The sequence below is a fragment of the Tigriopus californicus genome, chromosome 8, assembly GCF_007210705.1.
Source record: "Tigriopus californicus strain San Diego chromosome 8, Tcal_SD_v2.1, whole genome shotgun sequence".
NCBI classification, from domain to species: domain Eukaryota; kingdom Metazoa; phylum Arthropoda; class Copepoda; order Harpacticoida; family Harpacticidae; genus Tigriopus; species Tigriopus californicus.
This window is the reverse complement of record NC_081447.1, coordinates 508,129-532,920: the sequence shown is the minus strand read 5'-3', so window position 1 is coordinate 532,920 and position 24,792 is coordinate 508,129. Positions and strand designations below refer to the sequence as shown.

The 24,792-nt window shown below is 49.2% G+C and overlaps 1 protein-coding gene across 1 annotated transcript; it reads right to left on the bottom strand.

The window, feature by feature from the left end:
- Positions 1-772: 772 nt before the first annotated feature.
- Positions 773-24,163, bottom strand: LOC131884471 (low-density lipoprotein receptor-related protein 2-like). The gene is given in 19 exon segments (XM_059232264.1): positions 773-1,709; positions 1,779-1,893; positions 1,978-2,224; positions 2,308-3,804; positions 3,899-4,944; positions 5,141-5,432; positions 5,524-7,026; positions 7,099-12,102; positions 12,234-12,602; positions 12,678-12,822; positions 12,898-12,974; positions 13,055-15,322; positions 15,420-15,536; positions 15,613-15,879; positions 16,005-16,241; positions 19,747-19,878; positions 20,254-20,385; positions 22,049-22,312; positions 23,525-24,163. Coding segments are annotated over 19 exon segments (14,220 nt in total). The 5' UTR covers positions 23,649-24,163; the 3' UTR covers positions 773-1,325.
- Positions 24,164-24,792: the final 629 nt, after the last annotated feature.

Sequence of the window (24,792 nt, the reverse complement as noted above, 5' to 3'; positions counted from 1 at the left end):
TCTCAACAATACAGTGGTCCCTAAGTAAATGTATGTAGCTCCGTCTAAGTGGTTGGTTAAGAGTTTGGCATTTCCAGCAATTTTCATCGGAGGCCCTCTTCCATGATAACTTGCTATGTGTGTAGGCTCTAATATTACTCTAAAGGCAGTTGAAGACGTCAATTTTTGGATGAGCTTCGAAATTGATGGCCCACTGCATTTCCAGTCCAAGGAGCGTCGTGGTCCTAAATGAATCCGATTAACTACTATACTATGACTGAAATCGTTTCCTTTCCTTGGGGGGGCCTTCGGTCGTGTTTTGCTGGCTCTGTTCGGGTGGTTCTGCACGATTTATGAGTCAAGCCATTCAACTCCATCATCCGCTGCCGCAGATTTTCGGCTCATTTTTGCATCTTTAGACCTCGAAATTCTCGTCTGAGTTGGCGCGTTATCTACGAAAATGGTTCTTCATTTCCTGTAGAGGGTGGAAGCTCGCCCAATCCTTGGGAGTGAAGGAAAATGAGGCGGACATTCACATTTTCTCAGCTAAAATCTCTAACCTTACCTTCAGTCTACAAGTTCCGTTATTATGATTCGATTCTGACGATTGGACTCATCGAATTCGGTTCGCTTTTCAGATGCTTTGATTTTTGAGGATCACAACTTATTGCGGTGAGTGACCTTTCTCCTCTGGATTGCTTGCCACGGTCAACGGTTCGAGATCTTTAGCTTCATATGGTTTGCTTCTCTTTACCATTCTTCATTTCATAAGACAGAACAGAGGGAGGAAGGGTTGAGAGTCAATATTTCATTATTTATTTAAGATATACGTAAAATAATAGTCTCAACATGTCTCAGGTTCATAAGATTCGGAATGTGGCTGAAATTCAAAGCGGTGTACAGGATAATACGACGGAATGATCAGAGTGATAATTAATTAATTAACCAGTCGATCAATCATGACGAATCTCGTCGTAATGTTCACAATGCTACCCCTCCACTTGCCTCGGCTGCAAAATGGAAGATCGATGGCGGTTTCTCCGTCCTCAAAAAATGGAGGGGGTAATTCAATATAAGGCACTTTTCTGGTTGGAACAAGTCTTGAATGGGATCAGATCGACTTTTCCTTCTCTATCTTTGTCAATCAAATGTTTATATATATATATATGATTTAGAACATGTCATAACACTAGGAATTGGCCGCCAATTCTCTTATCACAATCTGTCGTAAATAGTAGTAGATGTCTTAAGTCCAGGGGCAAAGAATGGTGATGCGGGTCGTTTCCCTTTGTTTGGGAAACACTTGCCGATATCTAAGTCAGTTGAAATTCATAAATTCAGTCCTATTAGCACTCGGAATCAGTGTCTTCGTCTTCCTCGTCCAAAACCAGGCGTTGTGTGTCTTTGCCCGTGTCCACTGAGGACGGGTCGAGCTCTTTGTGTCGGATTTGAGAAGAGGGCGAGTTGCTCTTAGCCGCACTGGACGACGTCACAATGACGGCCGAAGGGGGTTCCATTGAGTACGGGTCACTACTGGACGAGTCGGTGGTGGCGCCAGCTAGATTAAGGGTGCCATTATTGGTGGAGGCCGCCACCTCGGCTTGAGACTCTAGATCGCCCATGGCGTCGTACATAGGGTTGGAGAAGTCTCTTTTGGGGGCGGGGGCGGCCGCTTGGAGTTCGGGAGACGTAGTGGAACCTTCCGTTAAATCACCCGAGGAAGCATTGGGCTGGAATAGTGAACGAGGAAAAGGCCGTCAGGGCATGAGAGGTTCAGCGATTGACCGAGCTTTTCTTACCTGGCTAACACTTGAGGAGAGGGCAAAGCCCGGACCTTCGAACTCGACATTGGAGCCTTGGCGGAATGACACGCTATTGCTCATGGTGCCGTTGTTGCCGCCAAACGCCTTTTCACTAAACATTAGGGGAGACAAGAGCAGAATGATGAGAAAAACCAATCTCTATTTTTATATACCCTTTAGGTTATCATGGGCTTACAGTGTCTGCTTCCTTCGCCAATACATGTAAAGGGCCACGGACGTGAGGATGATGATAATGATCAGGAAAATGGGCACGATCACAGCGGCGGGAGTGGAAGAGCCGTGAGTGCGCACCCGTCGCACCTCATTTTCACAATACGTCCCGGTGAAATGCTCCTCACAACGGCAAACCATATCGGATCCTGTGCATACCCCACCATTCTGGCAAGGACAAACCAAAGGTTCGGCTTTGGGTTTGACCGTGGCTGGAAATGAAACGATGATATAAACTAGGCAACGACCAGGTATTGGATTTCTATGGGTAAAACGTCTTGGAGTCGATACATACCTGCGTCACAGATGGTTGGATCCTTGGAGAATCTCTGTCCGTTGGGACATTTGCACCGGGATCGTCCGTCTGGGATGAGGAGGCACAAATGGGAACAACCATCGTAGCTGTCTCGACAAGGATTGCTAATACTCTCATTGTATTTGTTTGGGTGCAGCAACTTCACAGCTTTGGGATTGGCCAAGTTCTTGGAGATGATCACAGGCACACCCCGGCCAAACTTATCTTGTCGCATGACATCGCCCGAGCCGTGATTGACCCAGAACAAATCACTTTCGAACACGTCCAAGGCCACGGGTCGATTCACCGTTCGCTCGCCTTGAAGCACAACATGTCGGTTTTGTCCATCCAGATCCATCATCTCAATCGTGTTCAACTTGGAGTCGGCCCAATAGATCTTATCGCCCATGGAGTAGTCGATGGTAATGGCCTCGGGTCGAAGGATACCGGATGTCACAATGGCGCGGCGTTTGCTGCCATCCATCCAGGCCGTCTCGATCTTGGGCTGCCTTCCGGCGGACGTCCAGAACATGAGGCCTAGTTTAGGGTTCACAGCCAATGAGGTCGGATTATCAATGGTGGAGAAAAGAAGGGCTCGTTTATAACGGCCATCACTCTTGGCCACGTAAATGTTGCCCGATTCATCCGCTGGATCGACTTCCAGCCAATAGATGTTACGCCCGATCCAATCATAAGCCACAGATTTAGGCTGAGTGCTCTCGGAGGTGAGCAGATCTTGGCCGAATCCGATCTTCACCTCGGGCTGTTCGTCCGTGCCCGGAATGAAGGACCGCTTAAGGGTTTGTTCTTCCGAATCCACCCAGAATAACATCATGGTGAGCGGATCATAGTCCATGGACTCGATCCTGGCCTCTTCCTTGATGACATCCATGGAACGCTTCATGTGAAGACCTTCCATGAGGACTTCCGGACCCGTGGAATACAACAGCTTGGGTTCGTGCTCTTTGGCCCGACACACGCCGCTGAATTGATCGGTGAGCTCGAAGCCTTCCCGACAAGAGCAGGCGTAGGTGCCATTCAGGTTCGAGCACAAGTGCGAGCAATTGTGGGTGAAGGTGGAACACTCGTCCACATCCAGGCATTTCTTGGGATCCTCGGGGTTCACCACCCATCCTCGGTCACAAAGGCACAGGTATCCGCCGTCGGGTAGATTGTTACAGCGATGTTGACATCCACCCCGTTGTCCATCGATATCTTCGGAGCACGAGCCTTCCTCATGGCAACCACGCTCATCGCTTCGATCGCCGCAATCGTCGTGGAGATCGCAAATCTGGTCGCGTTTCACACATTTCTGGTTGTGACACTTGAAGTCCGAGAAGATGTTGGGACATGGGCGGGGTCGATTGGCACACAAGGTCATATTGTTTTCGTCCGAGCCATCTCCGCAATTGTCGACTTCGTTACACACATGGAATCGCGGGATGCATTTATAGTTGGCGCACTGGAACTTGAACGCCGGATCGCACGAGTGGTTCTCTGCAAGATTGAAGGAAAAACAGGGTTACGTTAAATCAATGGAAAAAGGGCCAAGCTCGGGAATGCAAACTCGATGCCAAGCAACAGCACTTACTGCAAATGTCTTCCTGTTCATCTGAACCATCGCCACAGTCATCCATGCCGTCGCAGAGGTCGTCTTTGCGCACACACAAGTGGTTCAGACATTCGAACTTGTCCTCAGGACAGTATTTCCCGTCGTCGAATCGTGGCGGACAGTCTTGCTCATCGGAGAGATCGTTACAATCGCGCTCTCCGTCGCATTTGAGTCCCTTTTTGATGCAATGACCGCTATCGCATTGGAACTTGTCGGCGGGACACTCGAAATTAGCACATTCACTCTCATCGGATCCATCCCCGCAATCGTCATCGTGATCGCAGCGCCATCTGGCCGGGATACATTTGTCGTTGTCACATTGGAATTCGGACTCCGAACACTGTCGATACCGTCCGTCACACATCTCTGCGGATTCATCGGAGTTGTCGCCGCAATCGTTTTCGAAGTCGCACAACCATCGCTGAGCCACGCATCGGCGGTTTTTGCAAAGGAAATTGCCCTTCTCCTCACAGGCAGGGCAATTCTCCGTCAACTCGTCGGAGCCATCCCGACAATCATCCTTGCCATCGCAGAAGAGCCATTCAGGAATGCATCGATAATTGGCGTGCCCCGGGCATCGTCGCCACCCCACGGTGCAGTTCTGATTGCGGCAAATATGGGCGGGTTCGTCCGTGTCGTCGCCACAATCATTGTCAAAGTCGCACTTCCAAAGTGCAGGGATGCACTTGCCGTTGCCGCATTTGAACTCTTGGTCGGTGCACTCTCGATTGTGACAGATGGCATCATCCTCGTCGGAGCCATCACCGCAGTCTTTGTCGCCATCGCATTTCCAGGCTCCCAAGACGCATTTACCGGTGTCTTTGCATTTGAACATGTGCTCGGGACAGTTGAGGTCACATTGAGTCTCATCGGAATTATCCCCACAATCGTCCACGCCATCACATATCATGGTGGATAGGGCACACTTGTCGTTCTTACATTGGAACTGACCCTCGGAGCATTTGCGCTCAGGACACGATGAAGGCTCGTCACTGGCGTCATCACAATCAATCTTGCCATCGCATCTAAAATCGAACGATATCATACGTTGAGGGCGTTAGTTTGGATCAACCAGTTTTTTACAGGGTAGCCTATATCAAATGGCCTTGGCCTTTAAAATACTCTCATTTCGTTATTTCTAATTCAGAACAAAAACCTGGTTGATATATTGGGCTGTACATACTCACACCATAAAACGAAAGCTTAAAAGCGAAAACATACTTCCAATAATGAGGCACACATCTGTCATCTTGGCCTTCGGGTCCACATCGGTGTTGCCAGGATGTACAATTTGCCGCACACGTGACGTTATCAGCCTCGAGGACGAAATGATCGGGACAGGCACACGAATATGAGACACCCTCGAAGTTATTTGGTGCAATCAGACACAAATGGGAGCATCCACCATTGTTGTATTGGCATGGGTTGTCGTAGTCCTGTTGTTTGCTCGGATGGAACACGTGAACTTCATAAGGACGATGGGTCGTATTGCGAAGCGTCGTCAAGCCTTTACCTAAAAAAACGACAAAAAAAACCATGGTTATCTCTTGAGGCACCCCTTAGGCGCTTCAGGTACTTCAGGTACTTCAGAGATTGGGACTCACCTGTATATTTATCGGCTTTCAGGATGGCCTTTAGGTTCCAATCAGCCCAAAACAACGTGTCGTCCAAGACGGAGAGCGAGAACACATGAGGAGCTTGAGCCCCTCTCAAGACGATCTTCTTGTTCTTGCCTTCAAAGTCGCAAAAGGCAATATGATCTAAATGGGCGTCTCCCCACCACAATCGGTCGGTCATAAAATCAATGGTCAGCCCATTGGGCCAAGAGATCTCATCTTTATTGACGGTGGAGAGCAATCGCTTGAATGTAGATGGATCACCATTCATTCCAATGCGGCCGAGGTAGGCGTGCAAATGCCAAGAGGTGAAGAAGATGTAGCCGTTGCCAGGATGGACCACCAAGGCACGGGGATCCTCCACATCGGTGAAGATCACTTTCCGATTCTTGCCATTCAAATCCGAGACTGACAAGTGTTGGGTGTTCTTGTCGAACCAGTACAATTTATCATTGACCCAATCGATGGCAATGCCTTCAAAACTATGGGCGTCGTTGGCGATCACGGCAGTGCGTTCCTCACTATCAATTTTGGATTTGTAGATGGTCTTGGCGCTCACATCCGCAAAATATATCTCGTTGTTCTTGTAGTGGAAATCCATGGAGACAACATTCTTCAGGTTCTGGTGAACCACGTTCATTTGGGTGGCATCAATGGACATGTTTCGGATTTAGTATTTGTTGGTGAAGATGAGCCAAGGTTCAACCGAGGTGTCGACTCGTTTGCATGTGCGACCATCGGGTTCTCGAATGTAGCCCTTACGACATTTACAACTGTAAGAACCCTCGGTATTGAAACAGACTTGGGAACACACTCCGGGTTGTTCGGAACATTCGTCGATGTCTTCGCAAGCCTTCTGATCGGCCATCAGTTTATAGCCGGGATTACATTCACATCGAAACAAGGTCTTGGTGTCCACACACTTGTGCCCACATTGATTGTCCTCCACTTTGGCGCATTCGTTAAAGCCACAAGTGAGGGGCTCATCCGAGTCATCGCTACAATCCGACACCTTATTGCAAACCACATCAAGACTGATGCACGTCTTGTCCAGTTTGCATTGGAATTCGTTCTCACCGCAAGTGCTATTCGACTTATCACAATCGACTTCATCCGAGTAATCCCCACAATCGTCCTCTCCATCGCAATGGTAGTTCTTCGAGATGCATTTGGCGTTGCTGCACGTAAATTCGGCCTCTGAGCAGGTTCGATAATGATCTTTACAATCCTTGCTCTCATCTGAGCCATCGCCACAATCATTCTCATGGTCGCAACGCCAGAACTTGTTGATGCATCGACCATTGGCACACTGGAATTGATCATCGGAGCAATCATCAAATTGACTAGTGCAATTGGTGGATTTCTCATCGGCTCCGTCCACGCAATCCGGGTCTCCGTCGCAGACCCATTTCTTGGGAATACACATGGCTCGACCCCAATCCTTGTTCTTCCGACACTCGAATTCCTTCTCGGTATCGCACACGCGCTTATCTGCAAAAACAAGCAAAATTCAATCATTGGAGTGTATAAAACTACTTGAAGCGGCTGAGGGGAAATACTCACTACATTGCCTGGCCGCGGATTCGTCCGAGTTGTCCAAGCAATCGTTGTCCCCATCACACACATAGATCCTGGGTATGCAATTGCCATTGTCGCACGTGAACAAGTCTCCGAAGCAGGTTCGGCCCTCGTCCTTGCATTGACCTTCGGGTTCGTCGGCCCCGCCTTCGCAATCGGCATCGCCATCACAGTACCACGTGGCTGGAATGCATCGGTGATCGGGACAACGGAATGAATTGGGCGGGCATGTGCGCGATCCGCAATGGAGTGGGTCCTCATCGCTGTTGTCGCCACAATCGTTATCCCCATCGCACAACCAATAGGGCTCCACGCAAATGGTTGTGGTTTTGCAGGACAAATGATTGGCTGGACAGGTCACGTTCTTGTTTTGGCACATCTCAATGGCCTCATCCGAGGTCCCGTTGTCCTTGCAGTCGTTGACCCCATTGCACACTTGCGAGTTGGGGATGCATCTGGAGTTGTCACACGTGAACTCGCCCTCATCACACGGGGGATAGGAGCAGCCTTCTTCGTCGGTTTTATCACCGCAATCGTTTTCGTGATCACATTTCCACGTACTGAAGATGCATCGGCCGTTGGCACAGCGGAACTCGGAGGGCTTGCACGTGTGCAACGAGCAATAGTTGGGATCCTCGTCCGAGTTATCGCCGCAATCATCATCGCCGTCGCAAGCCCAGAGGCGGGAGATGCACTTGCCGTTGCCGCAGGTGAACTTGTCACCATCGCAGGAGCTCACGTTCCCAGCAATACACATCTTGCCCTCATTCACCGAAGTCATTCCGTCGAGGCATTTGCAGATGGCCTTGTTGTTGGGTCCGGGATGGCAAGAATCGGCACAACCGCCGTTATTGACCTTGCACACTTCGATATTGCACTTCTGTTGGTCCGGAGCATAGATATGGATGTCGCGGGGCGAGTTGTCCAAGCGTTTGACGATCTCCTTCATGTTGGCACCTGTGTGCTTCTCCGCTCGATAGACGCCCCGGAGTTGAAGGTCGGTCCAATAGATGAAGTTCTTGCCCACCGTTATGGCAAATGGATAGATTGTGGCGGTAACCAAGACCTCGCGGCGTTGACCGTCAAAGCTGACCCTTTCAATGACTTCTCGGACCGCATCTGTGAAATAGAGCATGTCCTCATCGTAGTCCAAGGCGAGACCGCTCGGTTGGGTGAGGTTGGTCGAGACCAGGGCTTCCTTTAACGTGCCAGCCATGGTGGATTTGTAGATCTTCCCGGATTCGCCAAAGCGGCCCCAATCCGTGTAGAACATGAGCCCTTGGCACGGGTGGACCACAATGGCTCTTGGGCGACTCACGTAGGCCATGTCCACGATCTGAGTCCCGTCCGCATTCATGGAGTAGATTGAGTTATTACGAGAATCGGTCCAGTAGATCTTGTCATGAACCCAATCGTAGGCAATGCCTTCGGGATTGATTCCTGAAGTCAAGATGTCATGGACTTCTCGGGGGTCCTTGCTGTCCATCCAAGCGATCTTGGGCTTGGGTTGGATCTGGGTGAAGAACAATCGTCCTTTAGTGTAAGCAAAGTCCACCCCCACCACGTTGGTGAGGTTGACCACGGGCTCGAAGGGTTTAGCCGAGTCCACATTGCTGTCAATGCCGTCCGGATCAATGTGCTCACTTAGAATCTCGGTCCGGGTGGCAAAAACCAAATATTCAGGGGAAGTGGCGCACTTCCTGGAATTCACTAGAGTGCCAGTAGCACAAGCACATTGACGGTTGCCGGCTTTGTCCGAATCTTGAGGGAAGGTGAAGCACAATTGCTCGCAATTACCATTCCCCAAGCGTGAGCAAGGATTGCTCGAGTCGATCGGCTGGTTGTTCACATCCATCATGGTGATATCACGGAGGTTCTCGAGGCCGGATTTGACAATGATCGGGGCCGCCACTTGACCAGGCAGTTTGGAAGACTTGTAAATGTTCTGGAGATTGCGATCCACCCAGTATAGGTCTCCCTTCAGTATGGAGAGGCCCTTGGGACTGGGTAGATTTCGACGGATCACTTGTCGATTGCCACCCTTATAAGCTACCTTGAAAATGGCATCCTTCATCGAATCCACCCAATAGACGTCATGAGTGGCAATGTCAATGGTGAGGTCCCGTGGGTTGCTGATCCCCGACGTAACGATGGGTTTCCGATTGGATCCATCCAGCCACGATCGGGCAATCATGGGGAATTGGCCGTAGTCGATCCAGTAGAGATAGCCCTTGACCGGATTGACAGCCAACTCGCGAGGGTTGTCGGTGGTCGATTTGTAGATGACTTTGCGGTTGGTGCCATCTAACCATGAGACTTCGATGTAGGTCTCGTGAGGGAACACGTTGGAGAAGTAAAGGTTCTTGGCGATCCAATCCACGGCAATGCCTCGAATGCCAGATTTGCCGATACCATCCTTGATCACTTGTGTCATCTCGGATCCATCCGGTCGGATTCTGTACACACCATTATGACCGTCCGCTTCAAAGTCGACCCAGTAGATCCAGTTCTTCTTGTTACCGTCATCGAACAGGAAGTCCATGTGGAGGATGTTGTGGCCTTTGCCCGCAATGGGTACCATCGCCTCGGATTTATCGTCGAGATCAAAGCCGCGGGCCTTTTGCAATTGAGACACCACGGCAAATGACTCGTGAGGTTGGCACTCGGTCTCCGTATCACTTTGGGTGTAACCAATGGTACAACCGCACTTTCTTTGGTTCCTTCCAAATGGGATGCAAATGTGGGAACAGCCACCACGATTGGACAAGCATGGGTGATTGGCACTCCTCTGTCGTTTGCGGAAAATGTTCAGGGTCCTCAAACCATTCTCGTTGTCCATAAGGACTTGTTCGTTTGATCCATCGCTCACATCCACTTGGACCACCTTCTCGTAGAGAGGATCTAGATAGTAAAGACGTCGATCCATGACGGCCAATCCGGTGGCCTTGGCGATTGGGTGGTTCTTGGAGCTGCTCACAATCACTTGTCGATTCGTACCGTCCAAATTGACCGACTCAATAGAGGGGTTCTTACTGCTTGAAAAGTACAGGATCTCCTTCTGCAGATCAATGGTCAGGGTCTCGGGATCGAAGATGTCTTGAACCAGAACCTTGGGGACGGAGCCATCCATGTTGGCGCCTCCGATTTTGGCTGGAACGCCCACACCTCCCCGATCCAGCCAGAACAAACGTCCACTAATGGGATGGACCACGATGGTCAGAGGCTCTGCCACGCCTTTCTCCTCATGACTGTTGTCGAGAATGAGCATTCGATAGCGCAACTTGCCATCCACGCGGACCAGACTGATCTCGGAGGCTTCAATGTTTCCAATGTACATGTTGCGACCAATCCAATCGAAGGCAATGCAATAGGGCGATCCCACAATCCCGGTGTCGACTTCGTCAAAGAAATTGACCTTCTCTCCACCACCCAAGGGAGTGCGGAACAGGGAGCCGTTGGTTTGTTTCGGGTCCTCGATCTCTGTCCAGTAAATCTCTTGTTGATCAATGTCGTAGTCCACGGCCACACCTAACTGGACATCCACCACGGGCGTGAAGTGTCCACGGCTCTTGTCATCGTGCATGATGGAGACGTCGATGATCTGGTCCTCTTTGATCACGAGCAGGAAGGGGTCGTCTTTTTTGATGCAAGACCCATCATCGCCCATTCGGAATCCGGGCCGTCATTTGCACGAGAATTTGACGGGACTGGAGGATTGTGGAGCCAAAAGACAGAGCTGCTCGCATTTGGCTTTGGCACAAGGGTTTTCCAGATGAGGTTGAAGCACAGGATGGTGAATGTGAACGGAAAGAGGCTGAGAAACGAGATGGGAGACCACACTTTCGTTGGAGCCCAAGAATTTGCGGGCTTGCATCACCCTGTTCAATTGACGGTCGGTCCAATAGATTTGATCTTCGAACACGGCCAAGGAGTGCGGGTGGAGTAAGTAATGATTGTTAGCAATCACCTGTTGTCGTCCACTGCCGTCATAGTTGCAGAAGTCGATGAAATCCAACTTGGAATCGGCAAAGTAAACCCGCTTATTGGGAATATCCAAAGCGAGGCCATTGGGCCAATAGATCTTGGTGGAAATGATCGTGCTTCGTTGAGAGCCATCCATACCCGCTCGCTCGATTCGGGGATACTCGCCCCAATCGGTCCAGAACAACCAACGGGCATCTTCAGCCGGATCCAAACTCAGGCCCCGAGGCTGAGTGATATTCTGATTGATCAAGATCATCCTATGTTTCGTGTCTTGCGACGTAACTTCGATGGTGTTCAACTTCGAGTCCAGCCAATACAGATTCTCGGTCACCCAATCAAAGGCCAGGCCTTCGACCAAGGAAAGTCCACTCGAGATGAACTCCTCGGCGGATTGTCCTTTGGTCAATCGCATGATCTTCTTGGTTTCCATGTCCGACCAATAGATGGTGTTCGATTTCATGTCCGAGGTCGTGGCCACCACATTCTTCACGGTGACAGGAATACGCTCCAAAGACTTCTGAGCCAAATCGGCCGTCAACATCGAGCGTCGATTGGAGATAACCAAGTAAGCATCGGAGCGGTTCTCCACTTTGCAATTGTGTTTGTTCTCCAAAACGTAACCATCGGCGCAGGAGCAATAATAGCTGCCTTTGTTATTGGTACATGCTTGCGAGCACAATTTGGGCACGGCACACTCGTCCAAATCTTGACAGACTCGCGTGTCGGTGGCGTTCAGAACCTCGCCAGGAGGACAGGTGCAAAGAGGACCAATGGGCGTTTGAACGCAACCATTGGAACATCCTGCCTTATTGTTGTTACAATCTGTGTTGTCACATCCCGGTCCTTCATCCGACCCATTAGGACAATCGAGGTGGTCGTCGCAAAGTTTTTCAATGGGCACGCATTGGTCAGTCACCCCCGGACATTGCCATTCTCCGGGAGAGCACACGGTCTTGGGGGCGCCACATGCGTGGTCCATGGACTCGTCCGAGTTGTCACCACAATCTGCCAGAAAAAAAACCCAGTCAAGTCCATTGTTTGGCAGAGAGAGAGAGAGAAAGAGAATGCTAGATATACTGTACATTGTACGCTAGATCTATGTGAGATTAAGGGATATCAATCGGTAATGAACTTACCGTCTTCGCCATCGCAGACAAAACTCTTGTAGATGCACTTCGAGTTGTCACACTTGAAGTAGTTCTGTTGACAATCGATGATTCCACAAGAGTCGGGCTCATCGGATTTGTCCTCGCAATCGCCGGTTCCGTCACAATACCAAGCTTGTGGAATGCAGATCCCGGAGATTTCGCACCGGAATTGTTGATCGGTACATTGATTCGGTCCCACTGAGGGACACCCTAACTCATCCGAGCTGTCCGAACAATCCGGGATTCCGTCGCATTTGTACGATTCGTGTATGCATTGCTCTTGATTGTTGCACTTGAATTGGGAGGCTGAACACGTGATAGGTGGACAATTCTGCTCATCAGCTTGATCGAAGCAATCTAATAAAAGGAAACCAAGAATGGTTCGTTGGACGGGTGATGGTGGGTTAGCGCCATTTGGTTTGTCAAGCTTACCGTTATCTCCATCGCAAACCCAAGATTGCGGGATGCAATGTCCGGATCCTTCGCAAGTGAATTGGAAGTAGGCGCACGTTTTCTCAGCGCAAAAGTCGCCCTCATCAGAGCTATCACCGCAATCGTTCTCTCCATCACATTTCCACTAAGGAAATTAATACAATTTTAGAGTAACAAAATGAATAACCAAATGGAGGCTTCCAATTCCAGTGTTTCTCACCGTCATTGGGATGCAGCGACCATTTCCACAAGCAAATTGAGTCGATTCGCAAGTCACATTTTTGCAACCCGTCTCATCTGAAAGAAGCAGAAAAAAGAGAAAGATGATAAAATTGCACTTACTCATCAGCCATCAGTCCAATCAAGTCATTCGTTACCTGAGAAATCCCCGCAATCATTGTCTGAATCACATCGGAAAGATTTCGGTATGCACTTCCCAGACTTGCATCGGATATCATTGGGTCCACAAGTGGGTTCCGTGCAATTCTGGTTCTCTTCCGAGTTGTCCAAGCAATCATCGTCGCCATCACAAACCCAAGTCTTGGGGATACATCTCTGGTTATCGCAAGTGAAATCCCACGAATTCGGGCAAGCTTGAACGGGAGGTTCGGCACTTGGATCTGATCCACAGGATTTTCCATCCGTTTGCAATTTTTCGCCATAGGGACATCCACAAACGGCCTTGATGCCGATACTCGTGGTGTTATCCGGGATCGGGAAGCACAACTTCTCGCAACCACCGTTGTTGTTGTGACAGGGATGGTTGTCCTTCACATGTTGGGCTTGTTTGCTATAGATCTTGATGCCGTAAAGTCGATTGCTCTCCTCGACTTTCTCCACGATCTTTTCATCTTTTCCGTCGATCTTGTTCAATTCGATGATGGCGTCTAATCGCCAATCCGTGACGAAGATGCTGTCCCCGAACACAACCAGTGAGAATGGATGTCGGATCTTGCTTGAGCTAATGGTCTTCACGTCTCCTCCATCGAGATTGGCGTGTTGAATGTGATCCAACAAAGCGTCGCACCAATACAGTCGATCCTCTTTGTAGTCCATGGACAAACCATTGGGCCATCCGAGCAACACATTTCGGAACACTTGAACGTCGGTTCCGTCGCAATTGGCACGACTGATGTTGGCGGGGCGATCCCATTCCGAGTAGAAGATGTAGCCTCGATTGGGGTGAACCACAATGGCTCGGGGACGTTTCAGGTCCTTCAGTAAAGTGCGTCGATACGTGGTATTCTTAGTGCTCAGCACATTGAGGGTGCCTTTCCGACTGTCGATGTAATAGAGATTGTGGGAGGCCCAATCAATGGCCAAACCCTCCACGCCTTCATTTTGAGAGGCCAAGACGTTCTCACGCCCTGTGCCGTCCTTCTTGACCTTGTAGATCACATCCAAAATCACATCTGAGTAATAGATGTAGTCCTCGTAAGCGTCAAAATCCAGGCCCACGAAGCGGGCCGAGCGCGAGACAATTGGCCGCATGGCATCCGTGAAACTTGACACGATCGGGTTCAAGATCTTGCCCTTGATGAACTTCTGTTGCGAGTACATGAGGAACTTGTCGATCAATTCGCAGCCTTTCCGGTTGGTCTGGAGCTGATAGCCGGTTTTACAAGCACATCGATAGCCTAGACCGTCATTGTCGGAGGAGGCAGCCGTGACGATACACATGTGCTCACAATTGTTCCCATTGCAGGGATTGGATTCCTTGGGCTGCAGGAGGCTATGCATGGCCTTGATGCCCAAAGGCTGATGACCACTGTCCTGTCGACGGTAGATGGACTCGATGGAATCTTTGCCTTTGAACTTGTCCACGGAGAAGATCCCTTGCTTGGTGCCGTCCGACCAGAACACGGTCCGTTGGAAGAGGGTGATCCGCGTGGGAGCGGGTACATTGGCGGGCCCTCGAACGATGTTGTGTCGGTCATTACCGTCATAGTCCGTGGTCTCGATGTAGTCCAACAAGATGTCCGACCAATACAGGCGTTGAGTGGCCAAATCCACGGCCACGCCCGATGCTTTGTAGACGGCTTCCGTGACGAGAGTCTTCATTTGCGTACCATCCATGTGGGCGCGAATGATACGATTCCCATCAGTGATGAACATGAGACCCAGAGTCGGATCCAGGGCGATATCCACGGGACTGGTCAGATTGGAGGAGATCACGATGGCCTGGTAGACGCCCTCGATATCGAAGACATCGATCTTCTGACCAAGACTGTCCACCACATAGATGTTATTCCCGATCCAATCCACCGCCACGGACACGGGGGACCATACTCCGGGCAAACTGTAATCCAGGGGAGTCTTCCTTGGATCCTCGTCTTTCAAGGGCACTTTGTACACTTTCCTGGACTCGGTGTCTGTGTAGAAGAGGCGATTCAGGGCCAAATGGTAATCCAATCCACTGGCCGCCGTGGTGTTCCGAAAGTTGGTCAACCCGGCTTTGCTGAGAGCATCAATATGATGGATCTGGTCGTGGTGAGCGAAATAGAGCACCATCTTGGGCATACTCGATTTGGCCGCACAAGTGTCGCCGTCTCGTTCGTAACCGCTCACACACGAGCACTCGTGGCCTCCATCTGTGTTTTTGCACTTTTGGTCACAGAAGCCCCATTCTTCGCACTCGTTTTTGTCTAGAACAGAGGACGGATAATGGGATGGAGGTCATTTGACAGTCATCCTCCAGTCCAACCTCCAGAAGCTCCATTCTCAAGCCTCAAATCTACTCACCCACACACGTTCGTTTGTCTTCGGCCACTTTCTTTCCGGGTCCACACACGCACAGACCTCCGGCCAAGGAGCTCTTGCATTCGAACTCGCAATCCAAGGAATTGCACAAACTCGTAGCTAAAACATGACAAAATCAAGCCCATGACATCCATACCCATTGTATGACATCATTTGAGAGCGAGGGCAAACTTACAACAAGCATCTCGTTCGTCGGCTCCATCGGCGCAATCCTGGTGTCCATCGCACATCTTGCTCTTGTCAATACACTTGGGCGTGCCCGTGGTGGAGCCATCCGAGCCCGATGAGGGACACATCAACTTGTTATCCGGACACGTGATAGCCGTACAATTGCGTTCGTCCGTACCATCCGTGCAGTCCTTGTAGCCGTCGCATCGCCAACGAGCCGGGATGCATAAGTGATTCTCACAACGGAATTGTTCGCTATGACAAGGGGGAAAATCTAAAGGGGAGAGTCAGTCGGATGGAGTCATGAAGGCAAGGGACACGAGCATTCAAATTCAGAGCCATGCCCCAGTGAGGACACTCTCATGGGCAAGTTTGGGTGTGACCGCGCGTTGAACTTACTGCAATCCTCTTCATCGGATCCGTCGTCACATTCTTGTCGATGACTGCATTTGCGATAATTGGCGATGCATTTCTCGCCACTTTTGCATTTGAACTCGTGGAGTTCGCACGAAATCCCGGGACATCCGGCTTCATCGGATTTATCTCGACAATCAAAATAGCCATTGCATTTCATATCGGGTGGGATACACAGTCCATTGCCGCATTTGTGATCATCCGGCTGACAGGTGCGATAATCTAATAGAAGAAACGAGAGTTTGCTTGCTTATTAATCCGAAGTATTGGACTCAAATCTTGCGACCAGCCTTCCTGCCCCTTTGTCACAGGTTCTTGAGATGAGATTCAGTTTCTTGAAGTTGTGAACAAAGATCATTAGGGACTGTTGCATGGTTAAACGTGGTTCATATTAGGACTCTTCAAGTGAATTTGAAGCGTTTAACGGTTTAGGACCAGTCCTGATATTTGTTCCTTGACGAGCTCAGGTGCACTTGGGCATTACTCTCAGCTTGTTGGTTGGTTGGTTGGTTGGTTGGTTGGTTGGTTGGTTGGTTGGTTGGTTGGTTGGTTGGTTGGTTGGTTGGTTGGTTGGTTGGTTGGTTGGTTGGTTGGGTTATGTATTCAGTCAGTCATAAATGACGCGATATGAAGGGTTTGCGAATGACTGGTGGCAAAAAGTTGCTTGCATTTCCGCATTGGATGATTGAAGCCAAGAACTCAAGGTTTGAACATGTTTCCTCCGACTCCTGAGAACCATGATGCATGGTCTCCTTGGGCTTTGAGAACTCTTGTCATGCGATGATCTCTTTTGACAAGGAAGGATAAACTACGCTTACAGGGTATATATCTATCTATCTTCCATTCATTCTTCATTGAATGAGTGCTTGTTCGGTTGTCGTCAAGTTCGTATTCTTACACAATCATCTAGCTCTGGTTATTATACTGTTTGGGTCGGAAACGCGAGCGAGTGGAAAAAGAAAGGTCCGTCCGTCATCATTGCTCGGCAATTGCCTCATCAGATGGCCTTAAGCGCAAACATTAGAACCTACTACGATCTTTAGTTCAATTGGTATCCCGAAGGTGTAAAAAAAAGTGAAACCCGGTCCTCTTGTCCGAAAATGGATGTATTTTGTCCAAAATTCGGTCACCGTTTTGCTGAAACGATTAGATGACTAGAGGACGAACGAAGGCATTCCAGTCAGCTTTTATAATTCACATTTGTCGAGCCTCGACAGGTGGCAGAGACCTTTTAAACGTGTTCGAGCAAGCAACTATTTACACATTTACTTCCATGTCCTCAAAACCAAAAGAAAATTAGGAGTGAGCTATTTCTATTGTTTCGTTTCACGGAGAATGTCGAAGGAGGAGGGAAACGGGAGAAGGTTGTTTCTTTGGAAGCGAACACAATTCTGGTCAATAATTGTAAGGTGAACGTGCTCTTTTGTCATTGAAGCAACATGACTCAAAGCCATTCTAAAGAACCGTGAAGCCAAGGGAAAACCAACTCATACAATTAATTGTTGGGAGTCTGTTCGAATCTCCAACGCGACCTTCGTCAGATTTTCCACAACATGTATGGCTGTACTCGCGTGAAAACGACATATCGACATGTTGGAAATCGACCAAATATCTGGCCGATCTTTCAATCAAAATCATCATGAGTAGTGACTCATGAAGAGGAGTACCGACTGGGGCTCAGATTAGTTCATCATACGTTAAAATGTTTTCGGAGGCATTCAAGAACCTTCCACGGATGGAGCTCCAAACGTCCCCAAACCTACTACTCGAGTTCTACTACAAGAGTGTTCATGTACTCGAATATCCCCATGAAGCCATGCCCTTCTTTTGACAAGAGAGTTACACATAGTGAATGTGAGAGGACGTCGTGGTACATGTACTAGCTACTAGGATGGGCTGGATGTGCCCACTCATGGCTGAGCATTTGGTGGCATCTTGCGCGGACACATCTTATGAAACCATCTTCCATTGTTCGTCGCCGTTCCTTTCGTAAGTAAAACAATGGAGGCTGGGATGGGGGGGGGAGACTTTCATCGCGATAAGCGCGCTAGAAGGTGGAATAATCCTCTCCCGGGTCCATCCGTGTATCCCGGCAACAACCACCACGTGATCAAAAAAAAAAAAGACCAAGGTCCTGATGCATATGACATGGCATTCAAGCACAAAACACGGGCATTTTTCATTATAAAAAAACAGGAGCTTGATATTGCTCGCCTGAGGTATGCAGTACTACTACATATGTACGAATGGATACACGATCGAGTAAAAGTGAAATTTATGCCAAATGCCCCTTGATAAAAAAAAAGAGGTTCGCTGGATGATGAGCTTGGCACGACTAGGCCCATCCCGTCCATGACAGACAGGTTGGCCAGTTTATCAGGGCTTGAACACACGAAGACGAAGTGAGAGACGAAACTCTTGAACTTGGCCCAAGTCGATCAAACAACCATCCAAGTCAGCAACCAACCATCCAACCATCCATCCAAACCAACAAACCAACCAACCAATAAGCAACTTCGCTTAGAAGATTTCTCTCTCTGCATTCGCCTTCTTGCCTTCCATCAACCGACCGAGGAAGGCAGTAGCTCAGATCAGGCGAGTGCTTGCCGGGATCCCAAAATCTCGAGTCAGAAAAAGAGAGAGGAAAAAAACGCACAAGTCATCCATCCCCTCCTCGTTCTCCACCTTGTCGTCGGCGTCGTCGTCATCATCCTCTCAGGTCATTCACTAGCACATTGCCAACTTCGACCATTTCCAAGCACAACCAACCACCTGTGCAGAGCTGAGGTAATCCAAGGTGGCCCTCTTTTCCTCAAACCATGTGAACGTCTCCTTGTGCGAGAGACTCGAGGTGCGGTTGAACTGGTGGTGGGAAAGATCACTCCTATCCTCCTACTTTTGCTTCCATTGACCTGCCCTCCATTCCTTCTCTCTCTCTTTCGCTCTTTCTTTCACTTGTTTGGCCAGCCACGCCAACCCAAAAACCACCGGTAACAGACAGCTGATCTAAAACACGTCTTGGATGGATCATGTGAGTGAGACCATTGGGATTCGAAATGGAAGGGAGGAGGCCAATGGCCCTTGATGTCAAGCAGAGAGATGCTCAACAGGTTAGGAAACCTTTTGGTCAATCAAAAGCCAATGACTTTTTAGACTCTAATAAGATGCTGCTGTACTCTCTTTTGAGGACGAGAGAATGGTTACTTTTGGGTAATGATGGTTTTTTCTATAAAAAATAAAAATAATAATAATAACAATGATACATCAAGATATCATGCGAAACTTCAGCAACTTGTTGTGGATTGGCCAACTTGTTTAGCTTTCTCTACAAAGAGCTTGACCCAAATTATATCTTATCACGATAATCTAAATCTATCTAGCACCGAATTGTCAACGTACACACTCCACTCAAAAGGGATTCGAGGGGCCATTTGGCTTTGATACATTCACAGGCATACTTCGACTCGAAGTCTAGTGCTCGACTTCTACATTCCTGACTGAATCTCATTTGTCGATCATTTACCGCCAGATGTAAGCCTCGCTCGAATCGACCAAATTATAACAAGTCGAATGAATAATCTACAATATCTTGCTTGAGCAATGCGAGTGGGCTAGAAGACATGATTAGCTCTGACCGACGTTTTGCCGGCCTCTCCTACATATAAGGCACGAGTAAGTTCATCATCATCACCATCATCATCATCATGAGAAGAAAAAGAGCACTTACTGCAACTCTGCTCGTCGGACCCATCGTGACAATCCTGCTCCTTGTCACATTGAAAGTGTTGCTGAATGCAACTGGTCTGATTGAATTTGTAGTTGGAGCAGGAGAATTCCCCGGAATCACACTCGGGTGGAGCTAGAATGAAAGAGAAAATCGATATAACCAACACCACCATTTTGGCATTGAATACGGGAATTGAATAGAAAGAGGGCGGAGGAAGGACTCGGAGGATTCTTACGTGGCACGTTCGTATGCACGAGCAATCCAATCCTGACGGAAAATATGAAGAGGAAATTTATGCTAAAAAGGGGTGCCTTAAATGTTCACAATGAAAAAGGCATAAACACGGCTTGTTGCCTCTTTTTGGTCTCAAAATACACCTGGAAACACTAGAGACGCATCTCCTTTTAGACAGTCCCATCCCAGTGCCGAGCAGAGCGTCACATGTGTTGGAATCGAACAATGCGTACATAATGTAATGGATGAAACACGAACCAATTGGTTACTTACGACAGTCGTATTCGTCCTCGCCGCCATCACAGTCCCAATGATAGTCGCAAACCCATCGCTTCGGAATGCATTTGCCGGCTTCGCCGCATTCGAATTGCTCGCTAGTGCAACGTTCTCGACCAGACGAGCCTTCTATAAGTAAGAATAGCACCGGAATAAACAAATACTCGGGTCGATTTCGGAGTGTCAGTTTAGTCGTTGGTTCGATCAAGACGAAGGTCTCGCTCGGAAGAAAGGAAAATAAAGAACGGGGTGCAAGGGATCGACTAATCGGACTTGAAAGGGCTTTGGATTGAGGCTCATTGGCTTGTAGGATTAGGCCAACAGGAAAATGGGTCGTCTTGGTGGTTGGATTATGTTAGGGGACGATGGGATAGTCTTCGATAATTGGGGTCAGAGCGCAAGGATCCTACTATGTAATTGACAATCATGGAGGCGGCACAAGCGTCGGGTTAGAAGCACGAGGTAGGTACGTAGTGTCTGGTCGAGTCCAGGTCAAGGATGTCTAAGTCTGTTTGTTTATTTGTTCTCAATACCGGAAAATGATTCTAGATCATTACTACGCTAACCATATGGAGAATCCGCAACCATGTCGTTTTGTTTGAACAGAATTCGTTTCGCTTCTCACCACCTCACTTGTCCTCGTTTGTGAATGCACCAGTTGATATCGGGACCATTTCGTCCATGCAACAATATCATATCCTTTTTTTTCCGTGCGGTTAACCCGGGTTTTCTCGGTTTACTTAGCAGGTAGGTGGTTGCTCTGGGCAATCCTACCTGACTGACGGCTTACAAAGAACGAGCGTTGTGAATCAGCCTCGAAACGAATCATGTTCCTTCCCTCTACCCAACAGAAAAATGATCTCCTCCAATGGAGGGAGGTTTGCTAACCTAGACCGGCCTCGGGCAATTGGCAATTTTTCGACCCCGACACATATGAGGTGAGGTCATAACCGACATTTTCCCGCTGGGTCTTGAGATAGCAAGGTCCCGTGGGAGTGCCTTTTCCCCAGGTCCAGAAACTGCACGAGGGATGGTTTTGACAGGATTTCTGGCAAGCCAAGCGAGAGGGTTGGGGATTTTCCAGACCCACGCGGTGATTGTTGCCAAAATAAGCGGCGTTGTCCTCGAAGCAAGTGCAATTAGGGCCATACTGGCCCTCTTGGGGACAACCGTCTTTGGTGACTGTTGCTGTCGTTGTTGCTGTTGTTCCGGCCTCGACATCTGGGAAATTTGCAGCCATTTTAGTTCAATATTTATTTAAGCTCGATCGAGGGACGTTTGCTGCTCCTACGTATTGTGCAAAAGTAGCATCAGGTGCCACAAGTGTTTCTGGTACTAACTAGATACTGTGTCATTGTGTTTCAAACAAAGAATGCGGAGAGTGACACCATCTAGTACAAGGAAACAACCTCCACTATTTAGGTCTACGTCCTTCTTTTTGTCCCCACAACCCGTACCGCGCTTTAGAGTTCGTGCCAATTCAGTAATGAAGGTCTACGTAGAATGCCGTCCGTCCGTTCGGACATCATGTTCAGTATCACCCAAAAAAATTGGATGGATGACGGCGAGCATCATTGTCGAAGGGCAGAAAAATAGTTATCCCAATCATTGAACGAATGCCGGTGGGGAGAAAGACTTCGCCAAACTGGATTTCCAAGAAACCTGTTTGGCTCGAGATTTTTCTCGACAGAGACCGAGAGCGACGGCAACGTTGCAACTAGCGACTACTCGCTATTAACATGGATGTCACTACTGAAATTTGGTAGCAGATCATCTCAAGAATAGGTCATACCTGATGGGATGGAATCCGCGACAGGGGCCTCTTCTTTTTCCCCAGCCCTGGGAGCAATGGGACAGCCGGATCCGCAATTGCCCCACTTGGATTGGCCACCCACATGATGGCCAGTACTGTCGACTAATGTTGAGCACCAGGGTTTGTTGTCGGTGAGTTGGGACTGGTCCCAGGTGCATTTGTAGTGAATAGCCCCATTGAACTCAAATGGAAATATGCACGGCTTGCCGGGTGCGGCACCCGCACTCGTCACGCATATCGTTTCTGCAAAGAAAAACAAACAAAAACATGGGATGATGGCATTTCACGAGAACGAAAGGATCAGCTCAAGCCCATGGCAACGTTTTGGTTGTCCTGGTCAGAAGAATGGATGAGGTGTTCTTTTTTTATTTTTTTTATGAAGAAGTGTATGATTGTATTTTGTAACACTTGGTGAGAGGCAGGCCTCGTATGTACGTACCCTGGTAGTACCATGCACTTTTGTCATCCCGACCAATCTGTGCCAGCAGAGATCTCGTACCTTGCAGTCATACCTCTGGGCAGTCTTGTCGACAATGGAGCAGACTCTGCAGGTACGAGTAAGTTTGCGCAACAACTCGTTTTAGGGTCGAGCAAGACCCCGCGAGAGATGAAACCCGCGTCCAATACTTGTTCAAGATGACAGAAGGAATAACTACACTTGGCAATGGGATTTTTGACTGGAAACCCCTAAACCTGACACCCGGGGAACGACGTCAGCCGTTCTCGGTTAAAGAACATTTCATTTGAACGATTACAAGTACAAATGGCCATGGATTTATTAGTAGCCGCCACATCAGGTGCGAGTCTAAAATTGCATGTGACCAATGGGTCTCTGGATCTGCCAAACTAGATGACGAGCTTGACGAGCTGGAAAGTGTAGATCGCTGGGACTAGGCCGAGTTATTGGGGCCAATATCTCAACTACCCTGAAATACCTGCCTTGGGACCATGAAATGAAAGACTGGCAACGAGCGATATCAGGATTGATCGGATGAAGCCACTGTCGAGAACAATCTCATCTCATTTGGATGGCTCTCATGACCAACACATTGCCGGTTCTCAAGTTCTCTCTTCCTCTCTTCCGCCCCATCCGATCCAGTAATGGAGTTTTAGTGTCTGACGAACTGACTTCACGATTCATTGCTAAATTGGGATTCGGTGAGAACATTTCCCTACATCGAGTCAGTAGTACTGTCTCCCTTGTCTTAGAGACGAACCACAAACGATATGTGGGACCATAGTAAAAAAAAAAAAAGTGAAGCAACTCATTGACCGACGTTTGTCAACAGGTGTTCGTTCGATAGGACATTCTTTGATTCGGGTTGTCAATTGAAGTGTTCCCGGTTCGGGATCATAGAGGCGTTCCTTCATTCCGCCCAATGGCTGGCGTCCAACCAGGCTGAGGCCTAGCGTTAGCCAGGGATTGAGATCATTGAGTGAGGCTGACCGACTTACCGCTGAATGCACCCACTAGTTGGGCCTGAGCGTGGCCTGTCCACAGGAGCAAGGCTAAGATCCCCATGATCGGGGGGCCGCGGAGCCATTGTCCCAGACTCCAGGAGATGCCCATGATGGCCATCACGGAGGCCACGGCGAATCTCAGGACGACGATTCGTAGTGGTTGAGCATGATTGAACGACCGACCGACCCCAATGACAATCCCCCAGGAGGAGGAGGAGCCTTTCACTAGCCGGGATTGGGATCCGCCTCGTTGACACACAAATGGCACGGATTCAACTTGAATCGATCTCCAAGGAGATGGCAGATGAGGCTGATTCACTGCACTCGTTTCAAATGAAGTACCCCGTGATAGCTAGCAGATAGCACCGCGGTGTGGATCACTGGTTGATGATCAATCCCGTGATTTCGTCTGTCCCCCACTATGTATGCATTTAGTTTCTTTCTTGCTTGTCTGCTCTGTTTGGTTTGGAAGTTCGATTTGACTGAGTTCCAATGTTCTCGCCCTCTTGTTTTCTAGTGTTCTGATATTCTTCTGTTCGGGTGTTCTGGACGTGGAGAAGTCGTGCGAAGGTACTGCTCCAGTGAAGTTGGTTTTCTTCCAGGAGGACTCTCTTTCCTTGGATCACCTCCACTCAATACCTCAATCCAGGGGGTTTCGCTCACGCGCTCCTCACGCGCTCGTTCGCTCTCGGGACAAGCGTAGCATTAGGATAGTAGGTAGGCGAGTGCTAGCTACCAGGTACCTGGGAAGCTCTGGCTGCGCCCGCCAGGTAAGTCTCTCCTTCCAGCCAGCCAGCCCTCCATCTGTTCGTCGCACGTTCCCCGCCGACCTCCATGGTCGACCCAACTACTAAGCGCTTAAGCACGTATGGAGGAAGGGAAGAGGGGGGAGCTATGGTAGGTCTAGCTGAGGTGAGAACTGTGAACGGCGTATGGCGCGACAGAAGCCGGCCAGGATTAGCATTGGACTGGGACTCGGACGTACCTCCGGTACCCTGGCACCGGGACACCAGTCCCTGATCCCAGTCATGGAATTCGTCCATGGTGGTGGATCGTACGTCCATCCAGCCCAGCCTGAACAGGTAGAAACAGGTAGGCCATGTCTGGTGGTGGTGGTGTGGTGTGTGTGCGGGGCGACCATAGATTCCAGAATCGACGAAGAGAATTTCAGGGGGTTACAGCGGTTACCAAAATCGGTGGACTTATGCAAGTTGGGATGGGGATTTGGACCCCAATTCATGACAAATTCGCAAACGGGTGTG